Source organism: Lemur catta, chromosome 11, assembly GCF_020740605.2.
Source record: "Lemur catta isolate mLemCat1 chromosome 11, mLemCat1.pri, whole genome shotgun sequence".
NCBI classification, from domain to species: domain Eukaryota; kingdom Metazoa; phylum Chordata; class Mammalia; order Primates; family Lemuridae; genus Lemur; species Lemur catta.
In genome coordinates, this window is record NC_059138.1 from 25,464,904 (window position 1) to 25,481,605 (window position 16,702).

Here is a 16,702-nt window from a genome sequence, read left to right on the forward strand (position 1 = left end):
CAGCCTGAGCAAGAGCAAGACCCTGTCTCTACTAGAAAGAAATGATTTGGACAGCTAAAAATATATATAGAAAAAATTAGCCGGGCATGGTGGTGCATGCCTGTAGTCCCAGCTACTCGGGAGGCTGAGGCAGGAGGATCGCTTAAGCCCAGGAGTTTGAGGTTGCTGTGAGCAAGGCTGACGCCATGGCACTCACTCTAGCCCAGGCAACAGAGTGAGACTCTGTCTCAAAAAAAAAAAAAAAAAAAAAAAAAAAAAAAAAAATAAATAAATAAATAAAAAGGAATTCCAAACTAGGAAGGCTAGAAAGGGCAACTGAATTTTTTCAAGCTTTCCCTTGAAGCTAGATGATTTGAATCTTCAGAGAGGGAAAGGATTTAGGAAAACACCTTTGCTAGGCTTTCTTTATAAACTGCATGCTCCCTTCTCTACCCAGACAGACTTTCTTTGGCTCCTTTGATTCTTTTTTTTCATTTTTCCTTTTTAGAGACAGGGTATCACTCTCTTCCCAGGGCTGGAGTGCAATGGTACAATCATAGCTCACTGCAGTCTCCAACTCAAGTGACCTTCCCTTCCCAGCCTCCTGAGTAGCTGGGACTACAGGCATGTATCACCACACCTGGCTGATTTTTTTTTTGGTAGAGATGGGGTTCCTTTGATTCTTTTACCACTTTGTATGGATTACTTAAAAAAAAACAAAAACAAAAAACAACTGCCTGAAATAGATGTCATCATTTTCTGCTCTAAAATTCTCTAATGTAAACTTAAGAAAAATAGCCATTTTTTTAAACGTCTATCTTTGGTTTGCCTAAAAAACTTGTGTCATTTAAGGTGTGCTTAATTCCCATTGTTTACCACCAATTTCATCAGTTGTTTATTGAGCTCCTTCTTTGTGCAAAACACTTCTGTGATCTGGAGATATAGCAGTGAGGCAAACATGGTTGCTGTCTTCAAATAATTTGCATTCTGATTGGAATTAAATTTCTTTTGAACTGATGCATCTTTTCCTTTACAGCATTGCGGCACCATCTCAGATTGTTTACACTATTCCAACAAATTGGAGTTAGTGCCATTGTCATTGAATGTACATACTCTGATTAAAATTAAGACTCTTCTCTCCCTCATTGGTTACTGGTTTAGTTTGATGCCATATGAAAGGTGCATTTTTAAAATTTCAGAATACTATACGGGTACAAATGTTTTGGTTACATGGATTGCTTTTGTACTGCCTGAATCAAAGTTACAAGTGTGCCCATCACCCAGATAATGTACATTGTATCGGGTAGGTAAGATTTCACCCATCCCTTCCTCCCCACTCCCACCTGCATGATTTCTGTTGAGTTTTATTTCCATCTGTACACATGAGTGCTGATTGGTTAGTTCCAATTTTATCAAAAAGTCCCAAAACAATAAATGCTGGTGTGGATGCAAAGATAAAGGAACACATACACTGTTGGTGGAATTGCAAATTAGTGCAACCTCTACGGAAAATAGTATGGAGATTTCTCAAAGAACTAAAAGTAGACCTACCATTTGATTCAGTAAGCCCACTACTTGGCATTTACCCAATGGAAAAAAAGTCATTTTAATCAAAAAGACACTTGAACTACAATGTTTACTGCAGCACAATTCACAATCACAAAGTTGTAGAATCAACCCAAGTGCCCATCAATTCATGAGTGGATTAATAAAATGTGGTATATGTACACCATGGAGTACTACTCAGCCATAAAAAATGAATTAATACCTTTTGCAATAATCTGGATGGAACTGGAGACCATTCTCCTAAGTGAGGTATCACAAGAATGGAAAAACAAACATGTACTTACTATTAAAACCACCCAGTTTGTAATACTTTGCTGTGGCAGTCCTAGGAGATGAATACACCTACATTTTAGTGATGTTTGCATACCTTAGATAAATAAAGTTATCTTTTTAAATCATACCTCAGTTTGTACCAAATAATTTCTTTGTGAGCGAATGTGTTTTAAGAAGCCGAATACGTTGACAGTTCCTTCATGTTGAATTTGTTGTAACATACTGTCTAGCACAATATACGTGCCTGTTCTTCCAACTCCAGCACTGAATAGAACACAAATAAAGAAATATTTCAATGTTAAGCATAGAATGCATTTAAAAATATGTCACTACAGCCATGTTGATTAAAATAAATTCCTTCCCCAAGTAAATGAGGCATATAATAAATGTAGCAACACAAAACTGTAAACAGTTTAGTAGTTAAGCATAATGCTTTAAATAACAAATTTAAAAATCCCTTTTTCAGTTTTTTTTTTTTTGCCATTTCTCTAACTACAAAACAACCTATCTCTGTTGGAGAGTTTTAAATTTTCAATAACTATATTTATTATTCATTACATAATATACAATGAAAATATTATGTAGCAGAGTATAGCAAATAGACACGCAGTCTGAAAGAAATGAAAGCATCAGCTTCACCAAATTCTGAAAAGAAAAGGTCCCAGGGTCTGTATTTCCAGGTAGACATGTTTGTAAAGGTTTCTGCATTAATGGGAAAAAGAATTTGATAAAGCTTTCAGCTGAAAAATATCATTTCAGTGAGATTGCGAGGAATAAAGCATAACTTCAGTCATTTCTAAAGGGCCATTATCTGTCAACTTCTTCAAAGCCGCTACCAGAGGGACAGAATTCACAGACAGGGATTCTTTTCAAATGTTCCGACAAGTGGGAAGTGCTAGAGTGGAAAATTAGCACCTGCTCTGCACAATAGCCCGGTCCTTCTCCATTTGCTAAGAAACAATCCCTGACCTTCAGAGCTATTTTTCTTGCATCTTCCTGTTTTCCTCAGGCAAACAGATTTTAAAAAGTCAAGATAGGTCTCCCAAACTTTGTATGAGGATAACTCCTGCAATAGGTAATTAGAATGTGTCAGATAAGCTGTATATCAAAGGAAAACACTTGCCTCTGTAAAAACACAGACACTGCTTTGACAAAAATACTGCAGACAGAAATGAATTCAATTTTTGTGTTCATAAAGCTTGGCACATAGCATTCAGTAAACATTAACTGCTGTTATTATTTCAGCTGAAAACTATTAGAGGATAACATTTAAGGTATTTTTTCTCTCTCTTCGAAATATCATTATTTCTATTTATCAGCACATTCTTGGAAATTAAATTTCTTGGGTACTGGTAAACTGATACTACATTTAATAGGCTGTAGTAGAAATAACTCAGGAAAATGAGAAAGGGGTTTTGGTTGCCAAGTCATTAAAAACACCTTAAGGTTATTTTGCCAAATTTCTCATACTCTGTGTATTTTGGATTCTCTGATGTACACCTGGCATAACAACGCTACAACAGATTATTAACTTCTAGGAACAGAGCTTGTGTCTCAAACATTTTTATCCCACAGTGTTACATGTTGTAATAAATATTTGTTTAACCACAAGAACATTGTTCTACCTGCCTCACACAGTTAATACGCTGAAATCCAATTCAACAATCAAATAGAATAATAAACATCATAAAAATACCTGGTGCTTTGAAATATTCAGCAATCAAATTCTGAGTCTGGCATACTCACTTTCTAGGGATTAATACTTATGAAAATGAACATACAATTTCATCCCCATCACTTCCTGAAATCATTTCCATGTAGGCAAAAACTTTGTTCTATTGATTTCCTTTTTGTTAGCCTCAGCGATCTATGGGTTTACAGGCACATCTCTTAGACTCACCTGCAGTGGACGACAACAGGCCCCACTGCATGGCGCTTGGCATGGGCTGCCTTTCTCACGAAGGTCAGCACGGGCAGTGAGTATTCTGGTACCCCCATGTCAGGCCACTGAGTGTAGTGATACTGGGTGACCACACGCCCACTGGGTCTTCCTTTCTGGGAGCCCTGGAAGAGTTCAGACAGCTAATCACACACACACACACACGGGATTCTTAAACATCAAGTCAGGATTCACAGCTTGATGTTGGCGGTCTATAATGAAGTAGGAAATATACAATGTCATTTGTGATAGTTTAATTTTGCATCCATGTGGCTAGAAGGCTATGGTGGCTAGACGTTTGGGCAAACACTAGTCACACCAGATGTTGCTGTGAAGGTATTATTTAGATGCAATTGGCATGTAAATCAGTAGACTTTGAGTAAAGCAGATTATCCTCCTTAAGGTTGGGTGAGCATCATCCAATTAGTGGAAGGCTTTAAGAGCAAAGTTAGAGTTTCCTGAAGAAGTAATTCTTCAGACTGCAACATAGAAATCCTGCCTGAATTTCCAGCCTGCTACTCTGATGAATTTGGACTCTAGACTGCAACATCAACTCTTACCTGAATTTCCAGGCTACCAGCCTACCTGCCCTACAGATTTCAGATTTCTTAATCCCCACAATTTGTGTGAGTCAATCCTTAAAAATATAAATCTCTCTCTATCTCTATATCTATCCCATTGGTTCTGTTTCTCTGGAGAACCCTGAGTAATACATTATTCTTCTTGAGTTTTTTTTTCCTTTCCCTTATTTCAATCTCCACTATTTTTAGCTGGATGTTGGAATTATGTCAGAGCTATCCTGTACAGTTATCACATGATGCACAAATTTTTGTTTGCGTATCCCACCCACTGCAACCATAAGCACCATGACCAATCTGGCTCCAAAGCCACAGCCAGCATTTAGAGACAAGGCAGAAACCTTTGGGATTAAGGTGTAGCTGTGGTAAGGTGTCTTTTTACCCCATCTTGGTTATATGACCCATTCACTTAAAAAAGGACCAAATGCATTACTCAATTGATTACGTCCATCACTTGTTGACTCACCTTTTTTATCTTTGTGTTTCTTAGAGTAAAATTCCTCACAGTATAATAGGCAAGCACTTGAACGCTCTTCTGAGTGACCAGAAAGTTCCCATACTCTTCGCTACCATCAGCAGGCCAGTATTGATCGCATTTTCTCTGCAAAAGAAAAAAAAAAGTAAAGATGCTATTTCTGTATTTCAAACGCTCAGTGTAAAAGTTGTCCTAGAAATCAGTAAAGGCCTGAGATAGTGAAAGGAGTGAACTTCCTCATCCTTCTAAGTATTTTATTTTCTTTCTAAGCAATTGCAAATTATTTACAGAAGATGCCAGGGATAAAATCACATAGCTGAAAAAGACTGAGATGATGTCGTCCAAACTTCCCCCTTTCACATGAGGAAAGTGAGGCCAGAAGTATCAGGTTATTGCAGAACCAGGACTAGAATCCAGGTCCAGTGAATTAAAATCTATTTCACTCTACATTGCTTTTCAATGAGTCCCATTTACTTTTTTTCACAGTATGAATGCATTTAAAAGGTAGATAGCTTGATTCATAGTGAAACCTTTTCATTTAGAATGTTAATACTTGCCCTTTAGCTATCGTATTTACTAGAAAGCATTCCCAATTAGCTTTCATCACTTTTGCTGCTTCCTGATGCTACTCTATTAAAACTAACTTAAAGCACCTCTAATCACTATTTTGGGGGATGACATAATAGATTACCTACATACCCTTCCTTTCTCCACGAGGTTCGTTATCATGACAATGACTTCCACGTTATGCTCCCATATCATTCTCCAGAAATCTTCGGCTGTGGATTTCAGTGGACCTTGGGCAGCAATGTAAGCTTTTGGTCTGTTGTAGCCCTGAAGAAATAAATGATAAATGTTTCTTACTAACCAATTTATATGCCATCATTAACTGTACAATACTTAAGTTTCTAAGGTCAACAGCAAATTTCTATAAAAGAAAACCATAAAAAATACACTTGCAAAGTTGGAGAAACTTGATATTAGTAGCAAGAATAGAAACTCTTCTTTAACTATGATTTTGTAAACAAAAAAAAATAATAATAATAAGAGCTCTCTTTGTTTTGGCACAACCACAATTTTATGCATCTTTATTCCAGGTGCATTTAATTCAAATCTGTTTACTATGATTAAAATATGGCCCTTAATAGTGTTGCTTGAAATATATTTTAGGCACTGGGGCTCAGCTGTCTATAACAGTTACAAAACCACCTTACTCTACTTGGTGGTACTAAGAAGTGCTAATCATTAATAGATCTGTCACTGAGCACCCAATTTTGGACCAGATGTTTTACAAACATTAAGCTTAATCCTTCCTCTATGTAAAATGGAAGTATCATTTCTGATTTGGAGATGAGGAAACTGAAGCTCAGAGGAATTAAGTGACTTTCCAAGATCCCACAGCTAGCCAGTGGCAGAGCTGCAATTCAAAACCAGTTCTAACTCCAAGACCATGTTTGTTCTGACAAATATATTGTCTTCACTGGAAGCATGAAGCCACTGACTACAACAAACCCACTTTACACTTATGTACTCACTTTGAATTCAGTGTTCCACATAGCATTAACCCGAAGGTAGCTAGACTGTGAGGTGAGTGTCAGGGAAATAAGTGAGTTCCATTGACATTCAGGCGACCATAGTGGAAAATCAGTAGGTTAATGAGTGGTCTACAGTCCCTGCTGAGCTCCATTAATTGCCACAAAGCTGGGTATCCCGAAGAGTACTCAAAATTATGATGGCTGACAACTGGTTTAATAATCACGTTTTCCTTTTAATGAGTACTACCATGAACATTTCTCAGTTAGGATTTATTGCGCATTTGCTATATACATAGCACCATGCCAGGAGCTATGAGAAATTAAAAATAAACACTGGTACTGCCTTTCACATATAAGGAGTTATAAACCTGTCTGAATATACTTGTTCTACCTTGAATGTACATTCCAACCTGAATTCCTTCCCTCACTCAGGAGATAAACTAAGTATAAGAGCTCGAGTATGATTCAATCTGAAATCCTTTAGTCATAAGGTCTCTTAATTATTTCCTGCTGATTTCTATATTTTATTATCTATCAAATAACACATATTAAACACTAGTATATGTATGGTATTGTGGCATGATAAATTCAGAATCTAATATAATTTATATAAAATTTTCAATTAAAACATGCTTACATCAACATAATTGGCATTGATGTAATCAGTCAGTTTGCCATCTTTTTCAGCAAGTTGTGCAAGCTTAACCCTGCTATGGTCATCTGTAATAAAAAGGAATATATTTCACTGTATCACAGACTACTTTTCAGCATAAACATATTTTATATTTGCATAATAATTTATCTAATACAATTAAAATCATGGCAAAAAAATCACTTACTTTAATAGGCTTTTTGGGAACACAGGGATGACAAAGATTAAAAAAAATCTCTGCCTTCAGGAAAATTTCTAACATAATAGGTGAGAATAGGACATCTACGCAGAAAGTAATGTACAGGTGTCAAGAAAGAAGTGCAAAGTAGTAGGAGGATATGAAGGCAGAAACTGTGTTGCTTTGAGACGATAAAAGTTTCAGTAGAAATTGAAATCTGAAGTTGGCTTCTTAGATGGGATTTCGAAGATGGATACTGGGGCTGTGAACAGTGGAGAGCCACTCAAGGAGAGAGAAGAGTGATGGGACCTCAGAAAGCTAGGGAAGGATGCTGCTTCTGTGGTCTGAACAAGAGGTTGATGGAGGATGAGGAAGTAGAGAAGGAAGCAGAAGGACCCTAGGAAGTTCCTGTGAATGGTTACAGCCAACAACTCTTGCAGGAAGAGCCTCCGCAAAGGGAGACAGAACAGTTGTCCAAGCACAGAGGAGGTGGACCCCGCATTGCCAATGAAAAGGAAACTATGGTTATTCAAATATGTTGAAATAAGGAGGTTGGGATTAACTGCATTCTACAGAGAGATTATATTTATTTGGGGGAGATACATAATGAGAAAGGAAAGTGTTACTAGAAGGAAATTTGGTAGTTTCACTGGACAGACTTATTTATTCTTTACCAAACCATGACAAATAAAAACGCGGGGATATTAATAACTTCTGGGACAGTAACAATTCACACTGGTACAGGAATGTACATGGAAACAGATGTACGGCAACAATGGAAAGATGGGTCTGGATGCCAGGGTGATCTATTTTTGTGCTTTGGTTCTAATATTTTTAGAATTTCTGGGTTGTTTTTCTTCATCTATAAAACAGGACTGCTCTTACCTCTCTTGACTGGTTGTTTCAGAAATCAAATGAAATGATGTATTTAAAGCCCCAGGTACTTAGTAGGTGTTCAATAAATGCTAACCTCTTTCCCCTCTTTAATAACCTGATGTGTATTTTCTATTTAGCTTGAGAGGGAAGTTTAACAACAATTCTCTTCTGAGAGGTAACTGAGTTTTATGTGCTTCTGGGACAGTTGATTCAGCTGAGGAAGACAAACTTAAAGCCCTCTACTAAAACATAAAAATTGATGTAAGCTTTGTGGAAAGGAAGGCAACTTCTATGTGAACTATTGAAGAGAACATGATAATAAAAGGGAAGAGAGTGCAGCTCCACTGATTTCCAGAACTGAAATGGAACTGGGATTTAAATAACCTAGCTTGTAACACTGTGTTCATATGAAGCTACGGGAGCCCATTGATTGTATGAGGAAGGATACAAGAAGCTTTTTTTTTTTTTTTTTTGAGTGGGGAAAGAACATGAAGTTGAATTTCAAAAAATAGAAGGGAATATAAAGGAAAATAAGAAGTAACCAAAAGTACTATAAGAAGATGGAAAAAAGTAATTTTATAGAAAAAATAATTAAAATTTCATTAATGAAAAAGCCACATAGCTGCTCATGGAGGAGAAAGGGAGAACGAATGCCTAAGAAAACAAAGGGAAAGAAGGAATAAAAAGGAGGACTCCAACCAATTCTCTTTTTTTAAATTTCAAAATATTAAGGGTAATAAAATTTTGTGACACGCGTCACTTTTGTAAAGTTTGAGTCAGGGCTGTAAGTGTGCCCATCACCTGAATAGTGTTCATCGAATGTAGCAGATACCAACCAATTCTTTCTAAAACCCCAGGAAGGGGGGTTTTAGCATTCCAGGAAGAATGCTAAGAAAGGAAGGAAACAGGTAAATGTGGAAGAAAAAAGAGAAAGTCTAAAGGGAATCTCATTTGGTTGGTTAATTCACATATATGAAATGGGACCACGGAATATCAATAATGACAGAAACCACAGAAGAGATGTACAGTCCTTAGGGCCTGCGGAAAGGACTGGATTAAAATTTGAGTTTGTTTTGTTTAAAAGAAACAGATGTGATTAATTGTACAATGTATTTAAGTTACAGTGATATAATGCTAAGTATTATCTTACACAATTCTTATTTCCTGATACAAAGGTCCTTGAACAGCCACACCGAGGTCTGCTGTCAGATGACTTCAGGACACTGTGTAAAGGCACAACAATGACAATGATAATAGAGTCACGTTAAGGAAATACTTACAGGCAACGATATTTATGTATCGGTTCTTGTGCTTGTTGTCTGGGTGGTTGGAGCTGTCTGCTGTAATACCTAAGTCAACAGTACAGCTCTGCACTTCCTGTAAAAAATTGTATGTATACCATTTTAGCACATACTCTTTCAAACAAAGTGCCTTAAAATATAACAGGAAAGACAAAACAAACAAAATAATCTATGCAAACAACAATTTTTTTTTTACATGTTACAACTACTTCTTGGCTAAAATAAAATGCAGTGAAATAATGCCTTACCTGGTAAAACTCTTTCAGTGTCTAATGAGGGAATGAATGCCAAAAAAGTAAAGAAATCAAATTCCACAGCACACGACAAATGAGAAAAAAAAGTGTTCACATTAGGTTTACAATGGAAAACTATGATCATGCAATAAATACATTTGTCAAATACTAACAAAACAGAATGTTTCAAACAGTTGCATGCAAATCAAAATGTCTAATAATTTGGAACCTTAAAATTATGTAAAAGAAGAAAATAAGATCTTTAAAAGGGGACAGTGATGTAATAATATGATGATTTTTTTAAATGCAGATGAGAAGGACCACATATTCCATAACATATTTTGCGATATTAGTCAGATTTGCTAATACTCAAATATAATTTTATTTGACCACTACAGCACTATTTGAAACTCTGAATTAGTGATATACTATTTGTTTTTATTTTTTTGAGTTTTTTTAAAAGAGTAAACAGCTTCCTATTAGGTGGTTTTTAACAGATTTAAAGCTGTCAAATATTAAAAAATATCCTAAATTTTTTTTATCACACATGCTAGATCATTTCGAAACAAAATTTAGATAGCAGTATTTTCTATATATTTAAATAGTAGACATCTTTTTTTGCTTAAACTTCAATAGGCACAGAAAAACTATTTCTGCAAATCTATTAAAATGAATTAACATACTTTTCAGAGATGTTTTCTATCTAAATACGTTAGTTTAGAATTTATAATTATTTAGTATTAATAAAATAAAAGCCTTATAATTTCTGAGAAGGTATGTAACCCCAATACAAATCTGATTCATTAGTAAATAGCCCAACCTCTCTCCAAATAAGCTTTTAAGGCCTCTTTTGCAGCAAGTCATTCTGAACAATTGAAAATAATTTAATATATGAACCACTTAAAAGGTGTAGCATTATTAGTTATTAAGCTAATTATTAAGTTAATGAAAAGTTTCCTTCAATCACACTGTGAGTTAAAAGCAATGGAATTAAGAAAACATTTTTTGAGTAAAAATGTGAGATTATTTTATTAATTTAATTATTATGGACCACTTAATAATATTTAAAACGATTTTATAATTGTGAAAACCATTAAACTGTCTTTGGGCTTATACTGCCACCAACTTTTATTAGAAATTGTTTATTTTTACTTATGTTTCATTTCTGTTAATGTTTGGAAGATAAGACCCATCTTTGGCATATTTTCCCTTATGGCAATTACAATTTTGTTTGATGTTAGCCTGATAGTTTCTGTCAGTTAACATTGAAGTTACACCACCAGTAACTTCTAGCTTATGATAAGAAAAAAAATTTGATGTTTTAAATATGTAATTCTTCATAGTATTCCACTTTCCTTAGCATTACCTCACACTGCTTTTTTATTCAATGTAGCTATGATTTAGATATTTTTTAGAATTAGATGCATTGATTTCTATTATTTTTAATTTAGTAAAAACATATCAAACTTCACTTCTATTGCTTTTGATTTCTTAAAGCTTTCTAATATATGACATTTTTCTTCCCTAAATATATCTTTATGGCTGTGACTCCTGGGTCAGTTGCTGAGTGCGCCGGGGAGACTGAATCAGGAGAGAGTGGATGCTATGGTCAGGATCACAGCTCAAAGCACTTCAAAAAGGGAGGTCCGCAGAGCCTTTAGGGTTTAGGCAGAGGGAGGCAAAAAGGCAATATGATGCTTTCTAGAGGGGAGTTGCCAGGGCTGAGGCTGAAGATTGCCTGCTCACAGCTGTAATGGAAAGGGCATGAAGTTTAAAATTACAGATTTGGGTTTGAATCTAGCTCTGCTATTTATTCCTTGTTAATTAACTTTAATGGAGTTTGATTTCATTAATAATATGAATAGAAATAATGACAAATAGCTCCCAAAGTTGGGTGGAGGTTGAACATGGAAGCCTCTAGTCCAATGACACATCAGAGGGTGCTCACAAATGTTAGCTTTTATTTTTTGTGGTTGATATTGTTAACTTTGGACTTTTGGCTCCCTATTTTGAAAAATCTGCTTAACTGATAGTTCAGTGGGCCATGACAGATTTGCAGTAAATGTCTCTGCCCTTTCTAAGAGTATTTTAACAGAATATTACTGGAAAAATTTTTGCTGATTATGAACTTCAAATTTTTTTAGAAATGTATATTTTCTTGAGAAAAAGATGTGATTTTTACCTTGTATAATAAAAGGGTTTTATACATTTATGATGATATAAAACTTACAATTAAGGATTTATGCATACTTGAGCTGAAAATTATGAAATTTAGTAGTTTAGTATAATTTATATAATTTAGAAAATTAAAAAGAATCAGTGTTACTAATTCAGATTTTAAAAAAGAATACTAGAGATCAGTATTTTATGGGAGAGAATTAACAATGTTTTTGATTTCCCACTAGTACAATTTCGCTTTTAAAATAGAAAACCAATTTTCTAAATTATATGATAACTACGACACATCTCCTGAACACGTAAGTCATTACAGAACAATATTTTTACTAGAAGTGAAAATGGTCTCAATGTCTTTAGGTCAAGATATAGCCTACTGCTAAATCTTTTAAATTTACTATTTTCTATATTATTTAAAACAGACATACTAAAATCATACCTCAAATTCTTCAGTAAACCCATTACTTGCATGTAAGTCTGCAACATGCTTTGGAAAGTGCTTTATTGGAATCGCTCCAACATCATCTAAAGTGGATAAAGAAATTGTGTTAAGATAATTTAACAGAAATGAATGTGCTTGAAAATAAATTATTTCCTCTTTAAAAAGAACAATGTTAATTTATAAATACCACCAAAGCCTCACTTTTTTTTTTTTTTTTTTTTTTTTGAGACAGAGTCTTGTTCTGTTGCCCGCGCTAGAGTGCCCTGGCGTCAGCCTAGCTCATAGCAACCTCAAACTCCTGGGCTCAAGCGATCCTTCTGCTTCAGCCTCCCAAGTAGCAGGGACTACAGGCATGTGCTACCATGCCCGGCTAATTTTTTCTATATAGATTTTTAGCTGTCCAAATCATTTCTTTCTATTTTTAGTAGAGATAGGGTCTCGCTCTTGCTCAGGCTGGTCTTGAACTCCTGACCTCGAGTGATCCTCCCACTTCGGCCTCCCAGAGTGCTAGGATTACAGGCGTGAGCCACTGTGCCCGGCCTAAAGCCTCACTTCTTATCAATGGACTGCATCTTTTATGTACAACTTTCTTTAACATGAGTGGGGGTTATATGTAAATTCTGAGGAAAAATGCAGAAATAATATATTTTCAATTTTACTGTGAACTAAACATAATATATAGTAAAATTTAAGTTTTATAAAATTGTATAGTTTAATGTTTTATAGTCAAATAGTCAGATATTTACATTTGAAAACATTTTTTTCCATTTCCCTATAAATAATAGAAAACATTTATATGCAGAATATTCATTAAGGATAATGTCAAAAGCCTTTGGGACTTTTAATCTGTAAAATTTCAAGAATTCTAACTTGAAAATATGCTATGTAAACAAAGTCACTGGATCTGTTAATTAATTGTGAAGGGGCCAAATTATTTTAACTGGCTCTGATTTTTTTCTCCTTTTTCTGAAAAGACTTTCTTAGATTAAACATATTACTAGTTCACAGTATGCAATTTCGCAAGTGATTTCTCTGACAAGGAAACATCAAACACATTTCACTAGAAACAGTTATTTCTATCAACAGATGTTCAGCATTTAGGCCATCTAATACTTTTAAGCTTCAGTTACCAAGAATTTGTTGAGTAAAAAAAATTGGAATCCATCTGTTCTCTCTCTTAGATGAGTGGACCTGAATACTAAAATTGAATTAGTCAGTCAAGCTTAAGAAATACTAGACAAAGGTGCAATTCTACCTTCACACCTACAGAAGGACCTTGACTGGAAGTAGCTTTTATAATTAGATAAGAAAACAAAAATGACTTGTCACACTTAAATCATTAGTTCTAGTAAATGTCCTTCAAATCCATTGATACTATCCTGCACAGCCAACTTCCTTTCCCAAGCAGATTACTAATTTTTATTGAGTCAGGTATTTTTTGTAATTTCTTTTATTAATTGGTCTGCAAGTAAGTGAGGCTTACGTATCTTTTCATTTTCTGATTTTATGTGAAAACATGCATATTCAGGTAATCAAGAGTGAATCTTTGAGAGCCAAGCAAGTAAAATGAGGAGATGCCCTTCATCACTCTTTTGACATTCAAAGTGGACAGGTGTGGATTTTCTGGACAAGGTCCTGATTTTGGACTATTTTATTTTTTAATAATAAACTATATTGGACTTTGGATAATATTAGAGTTAATCTGCATACCCATGCTGATGTGGTATGTAAAAGAGGTATGTTTGGAAAGGAAGGGAATGTAACAAATAACTGACAGCCGTTAGTTTCAAAATCCCAAATATGTTAATGAGAAACTCTGCTATACTAAAATATATGTACAGTATTTTAATATAAACTAGGAAAGCAGAAATAAAATAGTGGTGTTTAAAGACACAGAGTTGACAAAAGAGGAATATCAGTAAAATACTCCTATTCCTTATCTTTATAAAACATAAAAAAACATACATATTTAATATATACTGTACATAATGTAAATGTATAAAAACATACATAAATATGTAAATATAAAAAATAAAATGCTAGGCTGGGTGCGGTGGCTCACGCCTGTAATCCTAGCACTCTGGGAGGCCAAGGCGGGTGGATCGCTTGAGGTCAGGAGTTTGAGACCAGCCTCAGCAAGAGCGAGACCCCGTCTCTACTAAAAATAGAAAGAAATTATCTGGCCAACTAAAATATATATATAGAAAAAATTAGCCGGGCATGGTGGTGCATGCCTGTAGTCCCAGCTATTCGGGAGGCTGAGGCAGTAGGATCGCTTAAGCCCAGGAGTTTGAGGTTGCTGTGAGCTAGGCTGACGCCATGGCACTCACTCTAGCCCGGGCAACACAGTGAGACTCTGTCTCAAAAAAAAAAAAAATAAAAAAATAAAAAAATAAAATGCTTCTCTTTCTTCTGTATTTTTCCCTTTAGTCGTGAGATTGCAAAAGATGACATCATGTACAACTTGGGCCCCTAGCAATAATATATGGAGCATCAATCAGACAGTTTAAAGTGACTTCTTTAAAATGACCACATAGATGAATTTCCTCTTTTGTATTCCTAGTTTGACAACTTCTATTTCCCATCTTGTCCTCTATCCTCCAGTTCACAAAATTCTAGACAAATCCTTTTTTTGTTGCCACTTTTCATTGTGAGATGTTATATTAATTAATTAAGTGGCTGTAATCTATCTTACAGTGCAAACTCTAGGGTCAGTGGGTGTCTCAATCAAAATGACCCTGGCTAATTTTTGAGTATTGTTATCCAAGTATATTCTGATAAAAATAGCCAAAGTTTTCCCAAATATTCAACTATTCCAACATTTGAGACAAAAGGGTTTCAAGCAATCATACATTTTTTTGTATTATGATTTTCTTCACCATTACCATCATTTCATGTTTTTTTTCTAATGTAGTTAACAAACTTTTTCTCACATAAACTCAAATGATCAGAAAGGAATTAGACCTTATTCTTATGTTTGTCATTTTCTCCTATTCATATTTATTGCATTGATTTAGTCTGATTTTTGTTGCTTAGATTTCCACTAAAGTAATGGAAGTGAGCAAAAGCATTATTCTTAACTAACATGTTATTTCTATAAATGTTTATTTTTTTAAACATACTATACCTGAACAATTATAAATTATTTCAACATATCATCTGAATGGTTATGAATGTTTAAAATTAATGAGAACAGGATATAAACCCAGGTACCTTATACATGACATAATAAATATTTTGTGCCATACAAATATGTATTAATCTACATTATAGTCACTTGCAAAGTATTCCAATAAAAGCAAACCTTCCAACAATGTGCTTTTCATTCAACATCTACCAGCTACTCACGGTCACACTTTAAGCTATTACCTGAAATTGGAAAGATAGGTGTTGGAGGTGTGGATATTACTCGAGGGGAAGTGCTGTCCTCTAAATAAAAATGTGCAGTCTGGAAGCACTTTCTGGAAAAAAAAAAAAAGAAAGCAATTTATACTACTATCTGCCATGGATATAATAAGACAACTTCTGAGCTGCTTAAAAATTATGATGGAAATCTCCAGAATTAAGGCAAAAGAAAATATATACCCAGAAGAGGGATTGCTGGATCTACATCTGTTTTAACAAATCACAAACATTAAAGAATTTTATGGTTTCCAAATTTTCCCCGTACCAGATGCAGAAGAGCAAGCAAATATCAGATATGCTGAAAGCAAAGATGGCATTTGAAGTTGTAGCTGGTTCAAAGTATCAAACAGCACTTTGCTAATATAGGAAATCTCAATGCCTTAGGTTCCATTGTTGCTATATACCAAAGTGTCCTGCTACCTTGAATAGGATCAGAGTGGAAAGAGATAATGTCCAAAGCTATTTCCACTCAACATTTAAGTGACAATGTACTTCTGAGCATATTCAGCTGCTAGCAAAAGGCAGCAAGCTGACTATGTAGAAATGAAATTTCAACAGTGATAATGTTTTGATGAAAAAAGAAGGCAGCTTTATACTGTAAGTATGATACTGCAGTAGTGACAGAACTTAAATGAGGAAATAACGAGCATATAACAAAAAAACAGGGATGATTTTCTTTCCAACAGATGCTACCCTTGTTGATGAGGGTTTTGAGAATGAATATATTTGGAATCAATGACAACTATGACCTACAATGTCACCTGAATCTATTTTCATTCAGATAATAAGAGTAACATCTGGTAAGAACACATTACAAACTACCGAGAAAAGAATTAACTACTGCTATAAAGTAATGCAAACCATCCTTCATTTTAAAAATTTAGATAATTAAAACTGCTAAGGCACTCTTTGATGTGGGTGGTTTAATTTATTTGAACTATTATTCATGAGTGGTTAAGTTGAAACAGAAGTATCCGTTTGAGTGAAAATGCCAATCTCACTTTCCATTTAAAACCCTCCAGCTATAAGTCATTCATCCTAATGAGCTTTAACATTACATTTGTTCCTACACAGTGATAAACCTAAATCTCGATA

At 34.8% G+C, this 16,702-nt stretch overlaps 1 protein-coding gene across 1 annotated transcript in view; it reads right to left on the reverse strand.

Annotated features, from left to right (window-relative positions):
- Positions 1 to 16,702, reverse strand: part of PTPRZ1 (protein tyrosine phosphatase receptor type Z1) — a 172,472-nt gene that overhangs the window by 15,686 nt on the left and 140,084 nt on the right. Inside the window, exons 14-22 of the mRNA XM_045564087.1 lie at positions 15,572 to 15,663; positions 12,200 to 12,285; positions 9,601 to 9,621; positions 9,332 to 9,428; positions 6,983 to 7,065; positions 5,510 to 5,644; positions 4,802 to 4,936; positions 3,719 to 3,882; positions 1,947 to 2,082 (exon numbers count right to left, since the gene is read on the reverse strand). Of these exons, the coding sequence (XP_045420043.1) occupies positions 1,947 to 2,082; positions 3,719 to 3,882; positions 4,802 to 4,936; positions 5,510 to 5,644; positions 6,983 to 7,065; positions 9,332 to 9,428; positions 9,601 to 9,621; positions 12,200 to 12,285; positions 15,572 to 15,663 (949 nt within the window). The remainder of the gene's footprint in view (positions 1 to 1,946; positions 2,083 to 3,718; positions 3,883 to 4,801; positions 4,937 to 5,509; positions 5,645 to 6,982; positions 7,066 to 9,331; positions 9,429 to 9,600; positions 9,622 to 12,199; positions 12,286 to 15,571; positions 15,664 to 16,702) is intronic.